The sequence below is a fragment of the Atractosteus spatula genome, chromosome 3 (genome assembly GCF_055471065.1).
Source record: "Atractosteus spatula isolate fAtrSpa1 chromosome 3, fAtrSpa1.hap1, whole genome shotgun sequence".
Lineage (NCBI taxonomy): Eukaryota > Metazoa > Chordata > Actinopteri > Semionotiformes > Lepisosteidae > Atractosteus > Atractosteus spatula.
Window position 1 is genome coordinate 32,594,776 of NC_142708.1, and position 12,734 is coordinate 32,607,509.

The 12,734-nt window shown below is 36.8% G+C and overlaps 1 protein-coding gene across 1 annotated transcript in view; it reads left to right on the forward strand.

Moving 5' to 3' along the window:
- The window catches only part of cmya5 (cardiomyopathy associated 5), a 35,212-nt gene extending 24,426 nt beyond the window's left edge, over positions 1–10,786 (forward strand). The window contains exons 7-13 of the mRNA XM_088909936.1: positions 1,603–1,737; positions 2,539–2,685; positions 3,367–3,514; positions 5,533–5,666; positions 5,864–5,978; positions 6,162–6,338; positions 6,764–10,786. Coding sequence (XP_088766062.1) covers positions 1,603–1,737; positions 2,539–2,685; positions 3,367–3,514; positions 5,533–5,666; positions 5,864–5,978; positions 6,162–6,338; positions 6,764–7,016 — 1,109 coding nt within the window. The 3' untranslated portion in view covers positions 7,017–10,786. The remainder of the gene's footprint in view (positions 1–1,602; positions 1,738–2,538; positions 2,686–3,366; positions 3,515–5,532; positions 5,667–5,863; positions 5,979–6,161; positions 6,339–6,763) is intronic.
- Positions 10,787–12,734: the final 1,948 nt, after the last annotated feature.

The window sequence follows — 12,734 nt, forward strand, 5'->3', positions numbered from 1 at the left end:
AATCTACTATTAGATAAAGGGAACCCGAGTGAACAAATAACACTTTTTTATCATGATTATTTCATTTATTTAATAAACAAAGTTATCCAACATCCATATCCCCTTTGTGAAAAAAAGTACACTTAACTGGTTATGCCACCTTCAGCTGCAATGACTGCAACCAAAGACTTCCTATAATTCGATATCAGTCTTTTACATCATTGTGGAGTAATTTTAGCCTACTCTTCCTCGCAGAACTGCTTTAATTCAGAAACATTGGTAGGTTTTCGAGTATGAACTGCTCATTTCAGGTCCTGCCACAGCATCTCTATTGGGTTTAGGCCTGGACTTTGACTAGGCCACTGCAAAACTTAAATTTTGCTACTTTTTAGCCATTCTGATGTGGACTTGCTTTCGTGTTTTGGATCATTGTCTTGCTGCATGACTATGCTTCAGCTTCAGCTTACGGACAGATGACCGGACATTCTCCCTAAGAATTTTCTGATACAGAGCAGAATTCATGGTTCCTTCAATTATGCCAAGTCGCCCAGGTCCTGAGGCAGCAAAGCATCCCCCCGCCATCACACTACCACCACCATGTTTGGCTATGAGAATGATGTTCTTATTGTGGAATGCAGTGTGTGCTTTACGCCAGACATAATGGGACCTATGTTGTCCAAAAAGTTCCACTTTTGAGTCACCTGTCCATAGAATATTCTCCCAAAAGGCTTGGGGATCATCCAGGTGCTTTTTGGCAAATGGGAGACGAGCATTTATGTTCTTCTTGGTTAGCAGTTTTTTCCGCCTTGCTACTCTCTCGTGAAGCCCATTTTTGCCCAGTCTCTTTCTGATTGTGGAGTCATGAACAATGGCCTTAGCTGAGGCTAGAGAAGCCTGCAGTTCTTTGGATGATTTTTTAGGATCCTTTGTGACTTCCTGGATGATATTATACTGTGCCCTTGGAGAAATTTCCCTCCTGGGAATATTCACTACTGTTCCAAGTGTTCTCCATTTGGAGATTATGGCTCTCACTGTGGTTTATATTGAGCAGGGCTGGCTGTAATCAAACCTGGCTGTGTTCAATCAGCTGACTCTAAATTATCCCTTTAATTGGGTTGATTTACTTTTTCACACAGTGCCAGTTGGTGTTGGATAACTTTGTTCGTTAAATAAATGAAATAAGTAAAAAGAAAAGGTGTTATTTGTTCCCTTTATCTTTAATCAGGTTCCCTTTCAGTTCAGTGTAAAACATCTGCAATAATGAGGAAATCATTACTTTTTCATGGCATTGTAGGTGCTAACATTAAGTATGGTTGAAAGCTACATGATTAATACATATGTTCATAATAAGTAATAAGTATGTAACTTTGAATGCAAGTTTGTGTTCATGTACTTAGATGGGGGTAAAAAATGCCTACAGAGTCATAAATGACAGAAATAATTAAATAATTAAATTACAGTGCATTTTATAGGAAGTCAGTCATATGAAAGAATAACAGGACTGAACTGTTTGTGTAGAATTAGTATACTTTGTGCAGGATATTCTCATGTTATTAACTCTTACAGTAGAATTCTTTACACAGGTTTTAGACTGTTAACATGATGGTTGATCTTTGCTCTCAGTTCCTCAGACACCTCGAGTACAGCCTCAGGAGCCCAACTCTGCAACCAGCACTTCAGTCATAGTCTACTGGAAGGTCAATGAGGGTGATGTCATCGATTGCTTCCAGGTCTATTGTATGGAAGAACCTCAGGGAGGTACAGTATTCAAAACCAATTCAGTTAGAGGTTCCACCAGCTTGTAGTTCATACTAGGACATTTCTCTCTATATCTTAATAAAATTACAACTTGTATTTTATCCTCATCATACATCCCACACTCCCCACCAATTCAGAACATCCTATTCTATCACAACATCCCCATACTGCAACTAACAAGTGAACAAAGAGATCAGACAGACAATAATACTAAGACACATTGTGCCCAGTAGTCAATATTAGTGACATGTAATGACTTATTTTTTGTGGATAGTAGATGTTCAGTACACCCTTTTCATTCATTTTTAAGTTCAGTCTTCACCTATGCGAGTGGTGAGAGATGATTATTGCATGTCACAGCCAGACATAGCGTTTTATTGAGTATTTTCCAATGTGCTGAATAATAAAGAAATATACTGAGCACCATGTGTTAAAATGAGGTGACTGAGAAAACCCTTTAGTTCCCCATGTTGATATCCTTGAGAATTTAATATTACACCTCTTTGAAATAGTCAGTTTAAAAGGAAAATATATATAGCATATATATTATAGTATGCTGTGTAGAACATACTGTTGCATTTAAAGTTGTTTCCAGCAAGTTCCTGATCTAAAGATGAAATTCTGTAAGACCATAGTTTGGAAACTTCTGTAAGACCATAGTTTGGAAACTCTGACACTGCATCACATGATTGATCATGATCATTGCATTTTATATACTACATGAATGCTATGCTTAAACCTTTTAATATTAGACTATACATTTCATTGTCATTGTTCTTGTGTTCATCTTGTAACCCACAGCTATGTCAGAAGAGTACAGAGTGACAGTAAAGGAGAGTTACTGCACACTGGAGGACTTAGAACCAGACAAGTGCTACTTGGTGTGGGTTATGGCAGTAAATTACACAGGCTGCAGCTTGCCAAGTGAGAAGACTTCTTTCAGAACAGGTCAGAGACTTTACAAGGCCTTTATGTCTTGATATTCTCCTGTACTGAAAGTGACTATTATTCACCAAAAATACACTGGGTTCTTTGATCTGAAACCCACACAATTAATTTTGTTGTACAGTATGAGGTTCATTTTGCAGAGTGAACTATGGTGTAAAGATCACAGGCTCTCCCTAGCTCATTTTTTCCTGTTCAGTGATTTAGACAATCCATAATGATACAATGGATATCACTACATCTAACCATCCATTAGAGGAAGAGTCAGATTTTCTTCTAGGCCTCTACTGGAATAAATCTGTTTATCTCTATCTAGTAAATCAAGAATCCTACAGTAGCCTAGTATAAGACCGGCTATGCAGAGAAACTTGCAAAGGATGCAGTTCAGCTTGCTTCAAGACTACGTTAAAGTAAGCTGCTGCTGATGGGGAGAAAAACAGTACTGTTTGGCTGGATTCTGAAAATAGATCAATATAGTACTCAGAACCTTAAATTGTAAAAATAAGTTGCATAAGTGATTCCACTAATTTAACAGAATGTCAGCCAGTGGGCTGTGGCAAAGAGCTTTGCTGTGCCTGACGGTGCAATAAGCTCATATGACTCCTTTCATATGAGGTGTGAATTGGAAGGATGTAAAACCAGCAAATGGAGAAAGCTGACCTACCCCTCACGTTGTGTTTTCAGCTCCTTCTGGCCCAGTAATCAAGACGGAGGAATGCACAGTGTGCTGGGACTCGGCCATCATCCGCTGGAGCTCCACCAATCTGGCTGCAGTGGAGTCCTTCACGCTGGAGTACTGCAGGCAATACACATGCGAGGGAGAGGGGCTCAGGTTTGTTTAAAGGGCCTGCAGGTCTACAACACTATTCGCTTCTCAAAAAGCTGTGGGGGTGTCCTGGCCATATTTCCCCCTGGAATTTACCTGTCATGGCCTTCTAATAACCCCCATCTATGAGTTGGCTTCATCCCTCTATTCTTCTCCCCATTGATAGCTGATGTGTGGTGATCGTTCTGGCGCAATATGGCTGCCGTTGCATCATCCAGGTGGATGCTGCACATTGGTGGTGGTAGAGGGGAGTCCCCATTGCCTGTAAAGTGCTTTGAATGGATCTTCCAGAAAAGCGCTATATAAGTGTAAGCAATTATTATTAGCCATGCTAATGGTTCTCCTCTCGACTTTTAGCTGATATCTAGTGAGTGTTACACCTTTATCCAGGTGGGGGCCACACATGGGTGGTGGCAGAGGAGAGTCCCCATTCCCTGTAAAGTGCTTTGAGTGGAGTGCCCAGAAAAGTGCTATATAAGTGTAAGGATGTATTATTATTATTATTATTATTATTATTATTAAACACCTTTGTCACTCTGCACCACTGTTCAAGCACTTCTACAGTATGTGCCAGGATTTTTTGTCTAATGTACACACTGCCTAGAGCTAAGGAACTGTGCTAGCTTGAGTTTATCTAAGCATTCTGGGAACTTGCTGAAAATATTGCCTTCATTATCAAGTCGTCTTACATTTTAGAATCTTCATTAATTCGATATGTCAAGATGTAGACTTAATTAATTTTAGCGCTTAAAATGGTCTTTTTCACTAATTGTCCACTCTTTCAGCTACAGGTTTATTTTGCTGTGTTCTTACAATATATGCTTTCAGAAAATGACTCTTGTGCTGGCAATACTGGGTCTCACAAAAAGTAGCTGCATTTACAATATTTCACCTCAGCTCTGCCATCTAGAGGACATATCTGTGCTCTTCCTGGAAAAAGGAACTGTTGAATTGTTCGTAGCACTCTTAAGGAGAATTATACCAACAAAATACTGATTTATACTATAGAAGCTGCATAAAAGTCAGACATGCAGAGAAATATTAATGTAAAAAGTCTATTAGACTAAATAAACTATATCTGCTTGTGCTGTGCCAACTACTACTACAGTATGCAGTTGTCAAAGTCACACTCATCAATAAATTGAATAATCAATAAATCAAAACAACTCCAAAATCATTTAATCAATATCCTAAATCCAGTTATTTTTTAAAGCATACATGTAGAAATAGAGTAATAACTATTTTTGTACTCCGTATGCATTATAACCGGGATATAAATTCTTTATATATTAGAGTGCTTAAAAAGGCCCTTTACCATGATTAAATCTTTATTTGACAAAAACATTTTATTCTAAATATCTTAATTTTATACTTAATTCATTTTAGCTACAGTAGTCGTTTTTGGAGCCCCTTCTAACAAAGCTCAAATTACATAAGAGTTAGTTTTGCCTGTGTAGGCTTCCTTTAATTAAGTTATATTTAGTTGTATCAGTGCATCACTGTGGTACACACTCTTGTTTCAGAGCATGGAGAGATGCATTTGTTTAAATTTTTACGTTCTCAATACAATTTAAAACATACATTTCCTCTGAAGTCTATTCTAGTTTGAAATTGCATTTAAAACTGTCCAAGTACAGTGATTGTATAAAGATATTTTCTGTGCTTTTAAAAATGTTTGTCAAGTTCTTATCCTTATACTCTGTAAACTCTATTAGGTACTGTAAATTGCTGTTCTTGCTGTTCTTGGCTTTGGGTGTAGTTTACTTGTGTTATATATTGCTAGTATTTTATAGGTAGCATTTGTTTAGTTGATGATCCTTATACTATGTTTTTTAAAGCATTTTGCCTATTGCTTATGGAGTTCAGTTCCAAATCTGTGTCAGTATTCAGTACATTTAAATGTAATTAAATCTTTGTTTTTTCTTAGATTCACAGTGGGATGTTTCAGCATTAACAATATTTGTCAGATTAGTTTTTAAATGTCATCAGGTTACTTAAAGTTAAGTTGTATTTTGTTTGTGTAGGTCTATATCTGGCATAAGGAATTGTGAACACAAGGTTCTCCTACATCCAAATGAGAATTACCTCTTCTACATCAAAGCTGTAAACTCTGCTGGGGCCAGTGAGCAAAGTGAAGCAGCTCTCATTTCCACAAAAGGTAAGAACCTATCAATCTATGGCTAAGTGTAATTAGCCACCTTTATTTAATTGGTGTCAGCCACATTTTGCTATACATAGAAGGCAATTGATGGTTTGTGGGCAGGATTACTGTCTTTTCAACAACAAAAAAATAAGGAATCATTTTGTATGGATAGAATTGTTACACATTACATTTTTTTAAATCTTGATTGACAGGAACCAGATTTTGCCTGTTAAAAGAAACAGCCAACTCAGCCCTTGTGCTTTCTGAGGACAAGACTACCATTTCCTACCACGAGCAAACTTTCAGACAAAGAGCCACACTCAATGAGTGAGTAACTGTTGTGTTCCTCCGAACAAACAAACAACTAACTTAAGTTAGTATGTATCTATAGTAGATCAAGTGAATCTAAGAACACTTGAGTTTTGTCCTTAATGTGCCCGATGTTCATAAATTGATGTAGCTATGAAGTAGTTATGTTTGACCTCTTTGTGCCCTTGTGCCCCTTTCCAGCTGCCTGGATATCTGGGGTGAGCTGTTGCCCCCTCATGGATATTATTACTGGGAGACAACAGTGGCCAGCAGTGAGGCTTACAGGATTGGTGTGGCCTATTCATCTACACCTCATGACAGCCCACTGGGGCAGAACAGTACATCATGGGGCATTCATTGCTACCGCACACCATCAAGGTACTGTTTTTTTCACTGTGCTCATAATCATCACTGCTAAATGTCGTTAATTTTAAACTTCTAAGCCCTGAAGCAACCAGTAAAAAATTGAGAATATCCTTAAATCATTGGCATGTGAACAACTCTGTGCTCCTTTGAGATGCAATACTGACATTTAAGAGTAGATTACCAACCCTTTTCTAACTATTTTCAGACTGGCTAGTAACATCTGATCTACTCTGATTTTCCATGTTAGCAAGTAACCTAAGAGTTTTTTTTTTGTGGTTGAAGTTTTGATGCCAAATTTCTTCCTGACCACTTTTTTTTCCTGTTACCTTTCTCAAAAAAAACATGTACAGTAGGAAAAGAACATTTAATTATGTTTAGTATAATTCTGTAAGTTAGGATAAAGTTAAGATTTATTTGCTTTTTTTCTTTAATTGCAGTTACAGAGTTGAGTTCCTACACAGGAGTGTGCAAGCTGAAATTCATGTTGTTGACAAACCAACTAGGATCGGAACACTGTTGGATTACATTAATGGGCGGCTGGTGTTCTTCAACGCTCAAAGTGGACAGGTGCTCTACTCTTGCCAGCACAGATTCACGGAGGCCTGCCATCCAGCACTGGCCCTGGAGAAACCTGGCTCTCTGGCACTACACACTGGAATGGCTGCGCCAGATTTTGTGAAGCACAGCTAACTTTCCCCTATTCAGCCATACAATAAACCGTTCCAAGCTTTAATAAGATTGGAACGATCACACGACTTGGATTAAATTATTTCTGTAGAAAGTAAGGACTTATTTTTTTTCCTCCATTTGCTCAATCATGGACAGTGTGCATGATGTGCATTAATCTTTTGACAAGGTTGGGTGAGCTGGTTTACTGTAGCTTGTTAACCTATTGTCTCCCCTACTAATAATATTTATGAGTGCCATTAGATGGTTAATACTGTATATACAGCGTTTTTCAAAAGTTAGGCTTGTTACAATACTTTGAGAGAAATTAAAGCTTTTGGCTTAGAAAAAAAAGTTCAGACTGATGAAGGAAGTTAGTATTTTGTCCATGGAGCTACAAATTCAAATATTTGTAGAAAGCTCACAGAAACTAATAAACAGGGTTTTTATTTTTTACATTGGATTGTTTTTTAAAAGAGAAATCATTGATAATGCTTTCCGCCACCATCTGACTTGAAAGCCAAAACTGAGGTTAATGCCTCATTTCAAGTGGTCTGGTTAAGGTACACCTGAGCTTGAATGTGTGTGCACAGCATTGATGAAAAATGTCTCTGTACTTTAGCCAAACACTGTCCTTATTCAGATCTGTAGTCTACAATCCTGTCGAGTTTTAATAGAACTCAAGTAGTCCATGGGGTCCAGTCTTCAGTGGTTATAATCCAGTTGATAGTGTAGTTCTCTCTCAACTAGTTTAACGCCTGTGGAATAGGGATTAAATTGATCCAATTTAATTTAATTTTCTCAATCTCACCCTTCTCTAGTGGTTGTAAGATTATGAGACCCCTGATGTAGACTCCAAAAGTTTGTTTGTTTAAGCTGTTTTTAAAAATAATATTATTGGACAATCAATGGTAGACTGTGATCGTTGGAAGTGGTCATATTATTAATATCTCTTTACAATGTAACTTAAGTCACTTAATATAGAAGAATGGAGTTTGAATAAATAGGGTTAATTTTGATTAAGGCTATTGCTAACCCCTTATAAAACGTTTTACTTACTTTTTTCGTTTCCCTGTTTCTGGGATACAGTAGATTAACTGACATGCTGTAGTGACTGGATATTGAAAATGAATGGATGTCACCTTTTAATTATTTTTACTGATCACTTTTCTGCAGAATTGTATCAGAATTGGTAGTACTGTATGTGGCAATATATTCTACAAGAACGAAGGTTAAATTTTCTTACAAAGCTTTTTGACACTGCAGTGTTAATTCAACTTAGAGATTTAAACATTTAATTTCAGTATTATCTGTAATGTTAAAATGTATTGTACATGCTTTGTTTATAATAAATGTAATGTAAATGGACCGATTTATTCTATTTATATTGTTTGTAGTGCATGATCTAAAGATGCCAAGAGCTGGTTTTAAATTTAATTTGTTGCTTCAAGGCACATGGATGTAGTAAAGGAAAATTAGTAGTAAAGTTCCAACTGAAAATAAAAATCTAGCCCTACTCTTCCAGTCAACATATTTTATGCTGGTTTATAACAAATCGATTTCTTAATGTTAATGCATTTTATCTTGAATTTTCTGGACTTTATAGTAGACATTGGAGTTCATACAGCATTTACCAGTGGAAAGGAGGCATACTGTAAGTAGTTGTAACAAAATCTGAGCCCCCTAAGTAATTTGGTTAATTATATGTAGTATCTTCGTATGGGTTTCTCAGTGTTGAATTGTGTTTCTCATCTTGTGTGTAGCATTGATCTTTGTGCAACACTTAATCTTATAGCCACTTGGTGCACAATGTTAAATGTCTGTCTTAATGAAGGCTTTATTAGGTATACAGGATGTCTGGGTTTGGCCAATACTTAACTTGCAGGCAAATCAATTTGATTACTGAGCAAAATAAAGCTGTGGGTGTACTGCTGGGGTGGCAGAAGCATCTCCTGCTAATTATCTTCTGTTTGAAGTTACTTTAAAGCCACACAAAGAAAGCAGATACTGTACCAGAATGTTTGCATTTCATTGCCAACCTGAAAACTTACATGCAAGTATAGTATTAATCTATTCAAGTTTATTTAAATTCAAATTATTATTATTACATTTATCCTACATTTACATTACATTTAAGTAAATTTACATTTACTGGGTACCTTATGTCTAAATGAGTGATTCTTCACTTCTGGTCTTGAAACAGCCATGTTTTTTTGTTGTTTTCCTTCTACACAGACTATTACCAGACTGGAACAATCTCCAAAAACACCTCACTAGAACCATTACACATCATTAACCAGTGAATGTAAGACGGAGACATACTGTAGCTCTTTAAAACTATGAATGAAAATAACTTCAAAAAGTAACTCATCCTGTGGAACCTTTTTTCAGGCTGTTGCTTGAGCCTGTAATGGTATGTATTTGTATACTGTTCAAACAAAATGACAAGTTAGGTGCACATGTTTTAAAAGACTGATTTTGGATGGCAGTTGAATGAGAGTAGCTTTGGAATTAATTTGTCATTGAAGTCCACAGTTCTGCTTTGGTAGAGTTGCTGTGGTCCTATGCAGGTTTAGTTTTTCCATTCACAAATTTTACTCATATACAAATGAAGGAGACAGTTCTACAGGATGAGTAACAAAATGGCATTTCTTTTGCACTGAATGTCCTGTTTTAATCCAGTTATTGCAGCTGTGAACGTCCCTGCTAGGTTGTAGTACCAATTCCAATTTAGCTGTTATGGTCATGTGTAGAAACCAATGCTATTGGAGACCTCAGGATTCTTGAAGTACAATTTGCCTGGAGCTATAAGATACCAAGATAACATTTAGTACTGGCATTAAAAACGTTTATCTATATATCTTAGTTAGAGTAAGAATGTTCATCTGTCATGCCATAGAATAAGTATTATGTGAACTTCCTTAGACTCTGGAATAGAACAATCAGTTTATCTTTGACAGATGTGTAGGACTCCATTTCTACAATTAACTTCATGGTCTGTGTGTTTCCTACATTTATTTAATCAGAGGTCACGCTGTTTTAGTTTACTGGGGACCCCTTCATATTTTGCCAAACAGAATACAAACGTTTATATGTATACTGTATACCGTGCTTGACAAATTTGTTGTCATCGTAGTCAAATATCACATTAAAAACATTTGAATTCTACTTACAGTATATAAAAGGTCTACAGAACCTTAGGCTGTCTGGAATGATACCAATATACAGTATAATGTGATTGGTCTTGTATTCAAACCTTCTAGTCCTACTTTTACTGTAGCAACACCAAATCATTTTATCAATCTCAAACCGTAGCAAGGTGGTTGATTAAATGGAGACTATTCTTTTATAACTTTACTTCCTAGTACACATGGGTAATGATGAAAAATATTTTAAAATGCATGGACATAAAACATGAAACCCAGAAGCAAATTAATCCTGAAAATGAAAGGGGCTGTTTTTTTAATATTGCATGAATCATACAATTTAATTTAAACCAAAATGCTAAGTTATTGCTGATTATGAATTCCATTTGACTGGGAAGGTGTTCCAGCCTTTGAGGAATCTGAGCCGAATTTCCCTGTTTAACCAAAAGTCAACTTATTGCTTTTAGTCTTTGTTTGTTCAGTCAATGGCTGTTTCATAACAGTGTCTTATTTCAGATTATACTGAAAACCTGCCTCCCAATGCACGCTGAGCTCTGGACTTTTTGCGGTTTTTGAATCCAAGTCACATTTCTGTGGTGGGAAGGAATTGGCTGTACTGTTTAATAAGCCAAATAAAAAGAAAACCAGTAATAACCTGGAGTGACTTTTTTTTTTCTTCTGTAGGTTTTTTGAGTTCTTAAGAACATCAATATATCTCACACATTCTGAAGGGGGAGGAGGTCACACAACAAAACATACAGTATTACCATAAAATGTATCCAGAAACTCTTAATCGTCCTTTTGTAACATTTCTGCATAAGGGTGGCATGGTGAGACAGTGTTTAACCTGGCTGTCTCAGAGTGCCAGGGTCCTGCGTTCAATTCTAGACATAGTGCTATCTGTGTGGAGTTTGTATGTTCTCCCTGTGTTTCCTCCTACAGTCCAAACATACAGGATACTGGTACTGTAGGCCCAATGGCTTCTTGGAAAATTGGCCCTTGGTGTGAGTGGAATGATTATCTATCATTATCCATTATTACAATACAGGTGGTGCTGAAAGAGGACACCAGAGCCAGTTTTCAGAATTAGTGGTGTCTTCAATTTGGGAGATTTATTCTGTTTCAGTGTTTAAACAGTAATATTTCTTAAGTTGATTGAATGTTTAGATATGTCTAGTGGAGAAGTACTGAAGGAAAGATTGGATGAGAATTAATCAAGCTCAGACAGGGAGGGTAAATGACTACAGATCCCTCAGTGGCTGCAGTAGCACACAAGCATTAGCCTTCGGTGGACCAAATCAGTTTTCAATAAGCTTAGAAAATATTTTTGATTGATACATGCAGTTTATTAATTTATTAATTATTTATCAAGGTGGCATGGTTCTGTGTGTTGCTACCTTGCAGTTCACCACATCCATTCTGTGTGTTGAGTCCGTATGATCTCCCCTGCTCCTTAAGTGTCATTCTGCTCTACAGTATATTCAGGATGTAACCCCTTCTGAGATATGCCCCGATTTGCTGCAACCCTTATCAAGAATAAATAGCTCACTGCTGATTGAAATGAATATTTAGTTTATACTGTATATCTTTGCTAGTTTTAAATAGGCCTTCTAAAACATTACTTTTATTGAAGTACAATGCAGTGCAGTAGATTCTGTTTAAGGTTACATTTCCTACCACCACAAGAGGTCTCTACACAACACTTGTTCTGTGTTTAAGATTATATTCAACTCATAGCTGCAGTTCTTAAGGAATTAACCCAAAATGCTCATCTCCAAGACATTTCTGATGCAGCCTTCGTGAGTTACATAGAGTGAAGTCGAGTATAGATATGGGAATATTCATTAGTCACAGATTGGTTACCATTCCTTTCCAAACACACATTTGAGCTTCCAAAGGTAACATTATAGAGCAGGTGCAGCACAAGGTTTAAATAAGAGGTTTCTGAATCCCATTTCCTTCACACATCTTGCTAAGAATTCTACAGGTATTGTTAGAAAGATTTTCTAGGGATAATGATTGAGTTCGGGCCATTGCTTTAAAAAGTGATGTTAAAACTTGGTTGCTTGAGGGTGTCCTTTGCTCTTTGTTCCAGCTTGATCTCTGTTACATAGTACAGTAGGTCTAATTGCATAATTAGTACTTCTACATTGGCACGGAGGTGGTTTATAAAGTAACAGGATCTTTAATGAAAGGTGTTTTGAGTAATAAGCTGTAAGTAACACCCTGTATATACTGTAAGATAATTAGGTTAACTGTTTGATTACTCAGGAATGCAGAAAAACCAAGCTTACACTAGGATTAAGAAAGGGAGCTTGACACCAATGCTCAGAGGGGACACGGATGGAGGGCTGCCCTCATTCCTTTAAGGTGAAAAGCAATAAAAGTTTAATTCACTGTGGGAGTTGTCCAAAAGCGTGATTTGAATCTATGTTCATTAACAAAGGGGTCACCTATAAAAAAAACATTTAGAAATTAATAAGTTCAGGAAAGATTGCATTACGTTCTGTGTAGAGGTTTTTGGCAGGTGATTTTTGAAACCCAGGACTGTAGAAAAAAATCTAAACAAGCAAGCATATCTGTTAATGGTAACTAA